At 42.4% G+C, this 12,832-nt stretch overlaps 1 protein-coding gene across 1 annotated transcript; it reads right to left on the bottom strand.

Moving 5' to 3' along the window:
• Positions 1-9,929: 9,929 nt before the first annotated feature.
• Positions 9,930-12,527, bottom strand: 42sp43 (P43 5S RNA-binding protein). The gene is made up of 9 exons (XM_069675724.1): positions 12,393-12,527; positions 12,126-12,226; positions 11,955-12,051; positions 11,714-11,802; positions 11,369-11,442; positions 11,102-11,182; positions 10,794-11,023; positions 10,490-10,543; positions 9,930-10,193 (listed from the first exon to the last, which is right to left on the bottom strand). The coding sequence occupies exons 1-9, from the start codon at positions 12,525-12,527 to the stop codon at positions 9,930-9,932; spliced, it is 1,125 nt and encodes a 374-aa protein (XP_069531825.1).
• Positions 12,528-12,832: the final 305 nt, after the last annotated feature.

Here is a 12,832-nt window from a genome sequence, read left to right as displayed (position 1 = left end):
TCACACGTATGCAGTGTACGGAAGGCACAGGGCCGCTGTTTTAGAGCCCTCCCGTTTCCTCCATATTCCTCTTTACATAAAGGGTTGAAAAATGCCGATACTGGACGATCTGTTTAATAAATCAAACTTCAAAGCCTCACAACATGACAAGATGAAGGCTAAAGTACACATGGTCTTTTTCACAAAGCTTATATAAAACATGATGCTTCTGTCTTTCTCCAGCAACATGGCGTGTAAATCAGGGATCAAGGAGCGCTGTGTGACAAGCCATCACAAAGATAAAGGTAATGGACCACTGGTCACCTTCTCTTTTAAGAGAACATAAACATCATTATTCATGAGTCCGGCACATGTTTGATCTGGAGCTCTCAATGCTTAAAGCGGAGCGTGCATCATGTTGAGGGACAGCTTGTGACTATCTCAAATTGAGCAAAGAGATCTGTTGAAGCTTTACAGCTAAAAGATAACACCCCATTCAAGCTCTCTTATTCCATTTTGCACAGTAAAGTCTGGAAGGATACATGAACGCTGAAGACGAGAGCTGTGTTTGACATTTAAGCATGTTTCCTGACATTTAAGGATCCTACACCAGTGAGATCAAAGATTTAAGTCTAAAGGAGTTTGTTGAAAGATCTGCTCAGTTACATTATTACCAGTGGATATAGATGAATGGTTAGTTAATGGTATCATCAGAATGCTAACATACTCACAAACACGATGATGTATGAAGAAGGTGTAATCCTTGCAATGTTTACCATTGTTTAGCGTGTTAGCTTGCTAACAGTAGCTAAATGCACTCGACCAAAATACAACTGTGGCTGATGTGAGAGTCATTAGTTTTGCAAGTCAAAGTTCTGAACAAACTGAAATTGTGTCAGCCTCGTGGTTGCATTATGGGAAAAGCCAAGAGATCACCAAAGTCAGAAGGATACTGTGTCTCAGTTCGGGGGGCTGCATCCTTCGAAGGACGCGGTCTACAGAGGATGAGTCATTCGTAGCCTGTGTAGACTGTAGACTTCCTGTTTGCAGCTTTCCCCACCTTTAACCTTGAACTACCAAACAAGGCTCCTGTCGCCTAGCAACAGGTGGCTAGCGGGCTAACAAGCAATCATAACTAATGTTGTGTAACTTAACCTATTAGCCCTTTTGCTATTTTTAACATGTGTAATGCTAGCTATTCGATTGAGTTAAAACCAATTTAAAAGTGTATTCCTCGGCCGTTTAAGAGTCCACCATCTGGTTTGAGTTGGTGCGCAATAAATCACGGGATATGTTGAGCCGGGAAGGATGCACCCGGTGGATCCTTCATGGCCCAGGAAAAGGAGGACATATTTGTCCCCTGCATCTGAAGGAGCCTTCGAATTGGGACAGGCTTCGATGCGCCACTGTGACGCACTCAGTCTTCAAATAGACCCTCTGAAGGATGCAGCCCCTAATTTGAAACAATAAAAGACTGTACAATATTTTGTGTCAGGATACACCACAGCACGTAAGATATTTCACTGAATCAGTGAGAACTCTGCCCTGCTGGTAGAGTTCTCGCTGATGGTTGGAAATATATCCTTGAGGGACCATAAATGTCCATAGCAAGTCATGACAATCCATCCATTAGTTATCAAAGTATTTTACTGTGAACACCAATTGTTAACCCTATTATGATGCCAGAGGAAGAGTGAGCAGCTCACCAAGGTCAGTGGGATTAATCGTGTGAGGACAACAAATGTTGCATGCAAAATTTCATGGCATTCAATTGAACAGTTGTCGTGATAATTCTGTCCAAACCAAAGTGGTAGACCAACTGACTCACTCACTGACAGTCTGATATTGGCACCCCTAAAGAAAGCTTATTTTCCAGTCTGCTGAAGTAGCAAAATATGGTCTTTCTTACTTTAAAAGCACAAGCCAAATTCAGCATTTATGGAGCACGAATTAACGATCATTTAACTGCAATACATGCATGACTTTGATGTCTTTCCTAATCAATAGGTGAGTGCAGGGCAGAAGCACCAATTTAATCAAAATATGATTTATTCTTGCTGTGAGACTCTTTCCTGTCATTTCTGATGTAAGCAACAGTTGAGAACAGCCCATCCTGCAAGCAGAGAGACAGGATGGATGGGCAGACAGGCAGGTATAAAGAGAGACAGGACAGGCACACAGACAGCTGGCCGTGCTGGTCAGCCTCTCCATGACCACCCTGGAGTCACAGGTTATTACAGATATGATGATTGGAAGTGACTGACAGGCGAGCGGGCAGATAGGCAGGGTGGCTCACAGCTTCACCGTCCCTCTGTGGAAAACAAAACCCGGAGACGTTTTTCAGACTGTGATTCAGCACTCAGTCAGTAATGATGACTGATGTTTCCAACTCGCGACTGACTCGTCACTCTTCTTCAGCGTCTCCTGCCATTAGCATGGCGCGGCTCACCCGGGTGTGCTCGGCTCCTGATCACCGCTGATTAGACGTCGACTAACGTGGAGGCCGTGCTCCTGTGAATCGGTGATTGCCCTACATTTGTTTCAAACAGTCTCGCTCCTATTAGAGTCAAACGTGACCCTGTATCGCCCCGCGCACACACACAGACACACACATAAAACTGCATGATACGCTCTATTAATGAAACATGAGCTTCACCAGCCCCACTGGGCCTGCTCTCTCTCTCTCTCTCTCTCTCTCTCTCTCTCCTGTTGCTCTTCTTCTCTCTCCAAGAGTTTGCAGCCAGAGGCATCACTAGTAGTGAAGCGCTGGGCTATGAGCTGCTGCAGCACACACACACCCAGACACACATATGAGCTGGTATAGTGAACAACGTCATCCTCTCTACGCAGCTGACCTTCACTTCAGTCAACAGATACATGAAATGAAAGTGTGAGCGCCTGTTGATGAAGACGAAGAGCAAGAACTACGCCAGGTTAGCTGTTTCCACCTCTTCCCAGCCTTTGTGCTAAGCTACGCTAAGCGTCTTCTGACTGTGGCTTCATATTTAGCGTACAGACAGAAACGTGAAATCTGATGATGACGTCTTTTTATTTTAGTATTTTCAAACTGTTTCAATATTCTTTGTGTCTCTTTGCATTCATGTTCTGTGCTTACCTTCCTCCTTACTTGATCCCTGCTGAATTACATTTCCCACTACTACGACTCAATGTCCCCAAAGGGATCAATAAAGTTTTCTCCATGCAAACTGCATATAAATCAGGCTCCTCTCCGACTTTAACTTCCTGTCACTGTAACCTTCTTCTCCGCTCATGCTGTTGGGCTCATGAAAACTAATCATTGAGGATTACATGGCTGTTAATTGAACTCTGGCCCACCCGCTGCTCTGTGTGCATTCTCCTTTACAATGATCAAACAGCGGGGGGAAAATCAATCAGTGGCTCTTTGCACGTCTCACACACACACACACACACGCACACACACACACAAACTCCAGCTAATGAAAGATGAGTAAAAGCAGGACAGGGGATCTGGTGTGTGTCAGAATCGATAACATTATGTTTTTGACTGTTTGGCAGCACTGATAAATGATCATATGGTCAGAAATGTTGGCGCTCCATTTTCAGGTGTTGTAAAACACGTTAGCTGTCACATTAGCTGATTGCTCGCTCGCAGCACTTTTAATTACTGCTGGAGCTTGAAGCATGAAGCGTTTATCGGAAGCCAGGCTTTGATTGATGAAGAAGCAAACAAGGTGAATGTGAGGAAATAAGGACAACTTTTGGTGTCAGCAGAAGGAAGTGTAATCAGCCCTGAACCGTCGTTTCTTGTTATCTAGTCCGATCTCAGGCAGCTCAGATCAGTGACTGAGAAAATCACATCTGGTCTGATCAGAACGACTCTGATAGCGTGCCGAGATAAATCACGTCAGTGTCGTTTTTGAGAGACTGTTTGTGACTGTGTTATGCAAATCCATGTCACAGTTAAGGGACAGGATGGGCTTTCTTAACCTTCACCATCAGTCCTGTGAATATGTAAATGAACTGGTTCCACTATATAATCTGCATCTTACCCAGACACGAGGCTATTTGTTACGCATAAAAGATAAATACCCAGTGTCACTATCTCTGACGTAGAAAAAGAAATACACTCACCTCATTATGCTCTCTTCATGGCTTCGTGTGTGCTATTCTTCATGAGGACAGGAAGAGAAACTGCAAGGATAACAAATTACAGTGGAGACAAAGGCAGCACTGGGAAATTTGCACGTGAATATTTTGCAATGAAAATGACAGACAAGACAAAGAGCAGAGAAGCAATGGAGAGCTCTGATGTGTGATGTGAAGTGACTTAATGATGGAGAGAAGATGATAAACAGCCTGCTGCTGATGGTAGGTCACAGAGGGCCTTTTACAATGAGAGGATGAGAAACAAGATCTCCTCTCTCAAAAGATCAAATGAACCTGACGATATAGTCGATTTAGCGCTAGAGGAAAAAGCTGTTTCTTTGAATTTCACAACCGCCAAGACAACGTCAAAGTAGACTTAAAGGGCCAGTTCACCGATTTTCAACCTATCATGCTATTATGGGGAGCTAATGTCATTATGGTAGGAAAAAATGCAATTTTTCTCTGTGCCTTTGGACGACGCTATCCGCTTCTCAAATGGCCCCTGGAAAACGCATCATCTGGCGGAGGCCATGGAGCTCGCTAAGCTACACTTCCTCAATCTAGGACGCCTGCCTCCGATGTCAGTCTCGCTCAAAATCGTCAGGTTTGAAATGTAGACTGCAGACCTGAAGATTGTTTTCAACGATCCACCGGTATATTCTCGTCGTATTTCGGATTCTGTACTGCTCTGAGCCATTGTCTGCAGCGATCAATGTCCTTGACTGGAAAACGTCCGTTCCTTTCAGAGGGAGGTGCGCAATGCAATGGGTGTTGTAGGAATGTAGAATTGGCGAAACCATGAGCTGTGGCGCCAAGCATTGCAAACACCAGCTTTGACTGACAGTGGCTTTTTCCAGGGGTGAGTTGCTCCTTTAAAACAAACACTATCGGCCTACGCCTTTTGGATGACTTTGACGGATGACGTCCTGGCCACTGCTGCGCCTGCCTCAGTTTCCTGGGAACTGGGACCTCCTGCTTGAGAAGCCAATTTTGAGAACCAAATTATTTTGCTAAGGCCGATAAAGAAAGACTTTGATTTGTCTCTGTCTGAAACCTGTCTGCTCTTAGTTCAATAATTAATCTATATGTGTGTCATGGATTTTTAGCTCAATTAACTTGGACTGAAGGAAGAGAAGAAACATGGCAGAGGGTAAAACTGTCCTTTCAGACTATTCAAACATTCATAGACGGATATTAAATCATCTTAAATAGAAGCTAAGTGAGGTAGGGAGCATTGCAGAATTGCTTGAGCACACTCATGTGTATTACGTCCGCCCAAAGGTCATACGTTGCTGAGGACTGTGGAAAGTATAGGGTTAATTTGAAGGACTATAAGGTCATGTTGGTCTTTCTGGATGTCCTTTTAGAATAATGCAACAGGTGGTGTTGATATTCACCAGCTTAATCTCACTGTTCACATAAAACTGCACCTCTGGTGGAGTGTAAGCACAGCCTGAGAGGCTAAAAGCTGAAATCTCATCCCCTCCCCTCCCCTCATCTCGTCCCAATCTATTTTTTAAGCCGTTCTAGCAGCATGTCTCCAGGGACGGCGATGTCGGTCTGTCTGTCTGTCTGTCTGTTGGTTCACCACACTGAAATATTTTAGGGGTGATGTCTAAACATTCATTGAAAACTACATTTAAAAGTAATAAAAGCTTCAGGATTTGTTTGTTTCTGTTTGTGGCCATGCTAGTCTGTTTTCAATGTAACACATTTTTAGATAACGATGCAATACCAGACACAGTCTTTCATCAGATCAGGCCCTGTCATTTAGCAAAATGTTGTGCCCATAATTGGTAAACTTATTTCTGTCACAGCAGTTTGTTTAGTTTCTTTGTAAGGCTTAATTCGTGCCACACACTCCGATGCATGCAGAGGAGCTGAGCATGTCTCCACCTCTGCACAAGGCTCCTTATCTTCTGCTTATTTCCGTTAATCCTGTCAGTTTAGCAAGCATGTAGTTGTGCTACCGCTATGAAAATCTCTCTTCAAACAGGGCCATGGGAAAAGGGAGAAAAGGGAGGGGAGAAGAGGTTTTGGGTCATCTATTCTGGAGGAAGCAGGCTAAATCAGGGTATGACGACTGTATGGTTAACCTACTTTGGTTTATCTCCTTGTTTCGGGATTTTTCGGAGGCAACATTTTTCTCCTTCTCTGACTGCCTGTTTTTTTCAACGTTCTGTGAATGAGACTGGAAAAGAGAAATGTGGGTTACAACACATACTAAAATCATTTTCCTGTGTGAAATAAATAGGACTATTATCATTACTACAATGAGCACCTAAAAGCTCTATTATCACAGCTCTGCTCAAAGAATCCATTATAGTAATCATACATGTCCTTTGTCTGTTCTGGAGCGAGGCACTAAAGATCTTTGAGGCGTCCTGCTCCTATGGTGGTTAATACAATTATTCTAACTTGTTTGCACAAAAGCAGTTCTGTTATGTAACTTGGTGTGTGTGTGTGTGTGTGTGTGTGTGTAGCTGACCTACTACCAGAACTACTACCAAGCACCAGCCATCACTGTCTCCTGGCAGGTCTGTTAAAGTATTGCAGAGATGAAGCTCCTGTGTTACTATTTGCTGTTTCAGTGGTAAAAACAAAAGTGCTGTTATTTACTGAAGTTTGGTGAATCATTTCGTTGCCTGTCGAGCCACTCAGTAAGTACTTGCTCCTGCAGGTCGAAGCAATTTCAGAGAGAAGCTCTGTCGCTTGGATATAGATGATTCACAACACAATCAATGTGTCTCAAATGTTTTGTTGGTACATTTTTGCCCTTGAGTGGGCAAAACAACCGGGGAAATTTATATCTCCTGAAATTAAAGATTAGAAGGGAAGATTTATGTAAAAGACTTTTTCAGCCTGAGTCACAAAATGAGTTTATTTTAGAAGTAAACGATCATTTCCTGCAGATAAACTGCCTTCATCTGCAGCTGAATAACGCAGGAGCACAACTAAACATTTCAATCTAATTACAAATGTTACATAAGGTTGGATTTTTATCACATACATTTAGATTAAATTAAAGTGCAGTATGGTAAAAAATATAGTAAAGACACTATTTTTCTTCAAAGCCAATCAGACACTCACAAAATGTGCCCCTCCTTCAACAGTATTGCTGGGATTTTTCCTTTGTCCTGCTCTCTGATGTCCATGTTGCTCAACATGATACATCAAAGGTCATGCTCGCTATATGGATAATTGGACTGGCCTTTTCAGAGAGCGAGAGGGTGACGGTGATGTTGTGGTTAACAAAACCTGATTCAGTTTGATAGTGTTGTTGGTTTAGTGCACCACATGACTCTTATAACAACAGGCACTAGCCTACATCACTCTTATGGGACTTTGTGGCACCAGTGGAAAACAATTATCGTCTCTGCGGTCAACAAGGAATGTCTAATAACTTGAGTACTTTCCACACCTGCTGAACACCTGCAAACACAGTCTCATTTGTTCTAAAAACCCCGCTGACAAGACAAACAGCAGAGCAAAGATTCGAGAAACCTTGTTTACTGTGTTGCATCACCATAGAAACAAGAGCATCCTTTTAAATCCCTGCTTGGAGGTGACATGCTGACTTTGAAAGCTTTGCTAAACATCCAAAGCAATATCACAATCTTAAAAGGGGCTCAGTGGCTGATTGATGCTTTTATCTGTGATTTGTAGATGAACTTTAAAAAACAGAAAGGGATATGCTACCCGCAACATAATTATGCATGTAACAGAGACTGTTAGCTGTTGAGGCATACGTTTCTGTTGTGAGGAAAGATACAGTTTGAGTCACATATGAGTCAACAGGTCAGCTGCTGTAGGAGAAGTTAATGTATGTGTGCAGCAGCACATGAAGGAAGGAAGGAATGAAGGCTTCAAAGATGAGAGAATGACCTTCAGCAGAGCAAAGAAAAACACAGCAGTAAAGACACTGTCCGAACTCGAACTGACAAGCTGTAACAGAGCTTAGCCGAAGCTTTGAAATGGACTCCGCCATGCTCCAGTGGACCAGGGACAAAATGAATTGTGAACACAAAAGGAGCTGTTTAACAGACCGCTGGGGGGAAAAAGAGGAACCTTTTACCTTCTGTCCGTTTTGATATTAAAATATATACCTAACTATCTACAAGGAAGTCCACCAAAGAATACACCAAAACAAGTTACTAAAAATCAGCCAAAAAAACAAAAAACAAACAGCCTACTAAGGCCTCCATTATCATATTTTTTTCTATATCCGTAGTCCACATGGCAAAATGTGACATCTAGCATACTATTTTAAATTTTATGTTTGGTCCTGGCTGCTTTCTACAGTTGCAACATGAACTGAAAATGAACAGGAATTCATTTTGGCAATTGAACAACCATGCAATTAATTATCAAAGCAAAAGATTTAAACTATTTTTTGAGTTTCAGCTTCATCAGTGTACATGCATTATCTGCATTTTGGACTGTTGGTCAGACAATTCATTTGAAGATGTTGGACTCTGATAGACATCTGTCAGAAAACAGCAAATTGCCTACCTGCAGAGGAAGGCCTCTAAGTGTACGTAAAATGTGTAATTTGCAAGATAAAAGTTGAAAGTTACCCTCGCCATGTCTTCTTCTACAATGCTTAATTCCCGTTCACCGTCAACTCTCCGCGCGCGTCCAATAAACCAACGAAGAAGAGAGGTGGGTGTTGTCTTTTCTAAACAGTTTACTAACGGAATCATAAGATTTATCCTTATGTTTAGGCTTAGTCTGGTGATTGTGTTTCCTGTGTAACCACAGCTGTCTTCCCTACAAGCTTTTTAGACATTTCTATTTTAAACCGCTAGATGATGGTAGTTTAAACTTCCGGTAATGTAAGCTAGCTAGCAACAACTTCCCATTTCTGACTTAAACGTTTTGTTAGTCTTAATTATCCTACATGGAGATTCTGTTATAGATGTCTTCTTGTAGCCTTACGAGTTAGTTTTCCATTTCCAATATACCATTATCTTCCCCTCCCACACACTTACACTTGGGGACTGTAGTCAGAATAAACAGGTAAGTGCCAATATATCAAAACTGCCATGAAGTTATAATTAACGCTTATAGGTGAAAAACAGAAAATGAAAGCCTTCAAGTAGGCGATTTTACTGAAATAATGCCTGAGCATCAACACGCTCTTTAGTGTAAAAGTAATAAGGACAAAATGCATCAACTTAACCTCAGCTGAACAGATTTGACAGCTGATACATGGGTTTGTGTTCGAAGTCTTATCCACCCCCAGAGTGTCTTGTTTTCAGTGACTCAGCTCTCGCTCATGGTGCAATCCTTTGTTCATATTTAATCAACTTCAACATGTTCAGCAAATGTCAAGCAGTATTTAAGGCCTAAGCAAACTCGAAAGATAGATGCTGGAGGAGAACATCTGCTTGAGTGTGCCAACAATGAGATGCCATTTCAATTAAATGATGAAAACAAGAGATAATGAAGTGATGATGTTTTTTCAGCAGCTGCAACCAACAGGAGAGAATCTAAACACTCAAATGTAAGGTGAAACAGCATCAAACTGACACTTGGATCAAAATTCAACTTATTTTATTGGGTCTGCAGGTGCCATGTTACAAAACAAGCATTTTAGTTTGGACCTGATGTCTTCAAGAACTAGAAAACTATCTTTGAAATTCTCATATGCTTTAAATCCTATTAATGTGTCAAATAACCATAAAATAATTATATATTAATGTATTTCAGCTACATTAAGATCAACTAAAGAGACCCAAATTCTTATTTCTCAAAATTACAGAAAACAGTCCAACGTAACAATCATTTACAAAAAAAATCTAAGTTCAGCAGATTTTCATTTAACCTTTAAGTGGTGCAACCTCAGGCTTCTCCTCCATAGAACGTGGCTTTTTAATGCCAAACAGACTGCGCAGGTTTACTTCTGGGTCAACATAATGAGGGATCTTTCGTTCATTGAAGAGGCCCGAGAGGTTTGTTTCCACTTTGGTACGTCTGGAGATCCGCATGCGCAGGGCGAAGAGGCGATGCAAGTTTTCCTCCACAAGGGGCAGATGATGTCCGTCTAGACGCTTCTGCCAAGACTTTTTAGGTCGCCGACGTTTCTGTTGGCATAACAAAAACCTTTTAGTTTTTGCAATTTGATGTCAATAAACTGACTGCCGAGCCCAAGTTTAAAACAAACAAAGCAGATATTTGATGTGCCTGGGCATGAAATCATTTAAACTCCCAACTCTATCAAACAGACTGTTCCCTTCAGTTGTCCGGGACGCAGGGGAGTCGGCTTTCAACAGGTTTAAAGAGAAATCTAAAATCAATAGTCCCCAGGCCAGAAAGCTTTACCTCACACCTGTGATGGCTTTAGTCCTCATCTGCACTGTGGCATACGGACGTCACTTACCTTCAGAGCAGTAGGGCTTGTGTCATGGCGAAGCAGATGTCTGGTCATACTCTCCTTTACAATACAACACAATGCATTAAACAATTTAAAACTGTAGAACTTGTGTCACTGATCTGTTGCTAGTGCAAAGAGTAGAATGACTTCAACATTGCATTTAGCACAGACACTAAGCTATTGTCAGATATAATCAATCACTTTATGTGAACAGCGTTCCCAATGGGAATATAATTTCTGTTAATGAAAATGGTGAGGGAATTTTAGGTCTCCAGTCACAAGGACGAGCAAGAGAAGATATGTTTCTTACCCGCATTGCAAACATGCGTGGGCAGTCGGGGAAGGAGCATTTATATTTGAGGAGCTCGAGGTGCACCTTGCGGATGTGGTGCTGCAGGTTAAAGGTTGTGGAGAAGTAGGCCTGGCAGTCGTCCCTGGGACAAACCAACACAGGCTTATGGGAAGCGTGGATCCGTTTGTGCCGCCGCAGAGCGTCCACCTTCTTGAACACCTTCTTGCATGCTTGGCATGTTAACGTTGCTGAAACACATTTTAGAAATGTTAAAAAAGAAATGGAATTAACTTAAGCAACATTTCCCATGAACCCAGTAGATTTACCTGGATGTTTTGCCATGTGCTTCTGAAGTCTCCCCCAGGTGTGTTCAAGCACCTGACAGTTAGCATGAGGGCAGCGGTAACCTGCAGGGACCAAACAACAAAGCCGGTGAGTGTATCAGCGGTTCTACATAGCCCCTTTAAGAAACCATGTACCATGGCTATCATGCAGGAAAATGTTACATACAAATGCAGCCCTAACCTTATTTAAATGAATGAATTTTACAAGGGTGGAAGATGAAAGGAAACCTTAGGCTGAAATAGACCCACCTGCATGCTTCCTCTCATGGGATCTGCGGGCGATATGGGAGTCGAAAATGGCAGCGCACCCATCCTTCGAACACCTTAGTTTCAAAATGGTGACAAGCAGAGGTAAAACATTTAACTAAGGTCACTAGAGCCACACCCACTCATTCTGTTAACATTCATTTATCTTCGCAAGAGAAATTAAAATGGAAAGGGCATAATCTTTGATGGACTTATGTAGATCCGATGCAAGGCGTACAAGTACTATAAACTTGTAGGATATAGCTACAGAGTGTGGTTTTACACTACAGCAAAATCGATGCCATGTTTTCTGTGAAACCTAACAATGTTGTGCAACTACAGACATACTTGAATTTAGCAGGCACTTCATGTTGCTTCAAGTGCAGTTTGTACTTTCTACGTTTTTTGAAGGTCAATGAGCAGTTCGGCTGGTTGCACTGTGGGAGAAAAATATTCAGGTGGCTAAAATGACACTAGACTAGAAAAGTGGTTATTCAACATCAAGAGCAGTGATTTTCACGGGGTGTTTTGTGTTACAAAGTGGCATTTTGGCGCCATCTCGTGGATACATTTGCGTATTGAGAGAAACCTTGAAGTATTTCTCCTTGTCTCCATGGGCGTAGCACACGTGTCTCTTTAGCTGGCCCGTGTTGAGGAAACTCTGCGTGCAGCTCGCGAATTTGCATCTGTAGAAAGCGAAATTAAAATAAGGCCATGGTTGACAGAAGCAGAAACAGTACACATAAGATTTGGGACTTACTTGAATTGCTTCACCCCTCTGTGCTGAAGCATGTGGCGACCCAGGTGAGATTTTCTTGTGAAACGACGACCACAGCCAGCAATTGTGCACTGACAAGGGCGCTGTGGACATTGGTAATAGTTTTACAACATCCAAATTAAGTTTTTATTGAATTTTTTATGGACTTTTAAAGTAGTAAACACAATGATGCCTTAATGTGAAAAACCACATTCACGCAATGGTTTCTTTTCAAAATATTGTTTTTACTAGCTTAAATAGTTTCCTCACCGCGCCGGTGTGCACCGTCTCGTGCTCCTTCAGCCTCCACTGTCTGGTGAAAGTCGCTCCACAGTTTGCATGGGTGCAGTTGAAAAGCTGCAGCGGTGGACCGCTGGCGGGTTTCCCACAGCTGACTCCGTTCATTTTCTTCGATGTGTTAACACTTCTCCAACATAAAATATGTTTCTGAGAGGCCGCCGCTTTTGTCAGCCTGTCTTATAGCCTCCTGACAGAACTTAATTGGTTAATTGATAGCGTGGGCTCACGAGGCTATGAGTCAGGTTGCGCATAGTGTCACCGATACAACGCGTTGCGGTCCCAAAGAAGCAAAGCTGAAACTAATTAACCCTAATTGCCCTGCAGAGTTCAGCTGTGTGCTTACTAGCGTGAAACACGGGCAAGCCTGAACATGTACCAACCACCCGAAGCAGACAGGTGCTGCCTGACTG

The sequence above is a fragment of the Semicossyphus pulcher genome, unplaced genomic scaffold (assembly GCF_022749685.1).
Source record: "Semicossyphus pulcher isolate SPU_LCO1_2020_fin unplaced genomic scaffold, fSemPul1.0.p SCAF_25, whole genome shotgun sequence".
Taxonomy (NCBI): Eukaryota; Metazoa; Chordata; class Actinopteri; order Labriformes; family Labridae; genus Semicossyphus; species Semicossyphus pulcher.
Note: the sequence above shows the minus strand (reverse complement) of the source record. Positions and strands in the feature narration are given on the sequence as shown.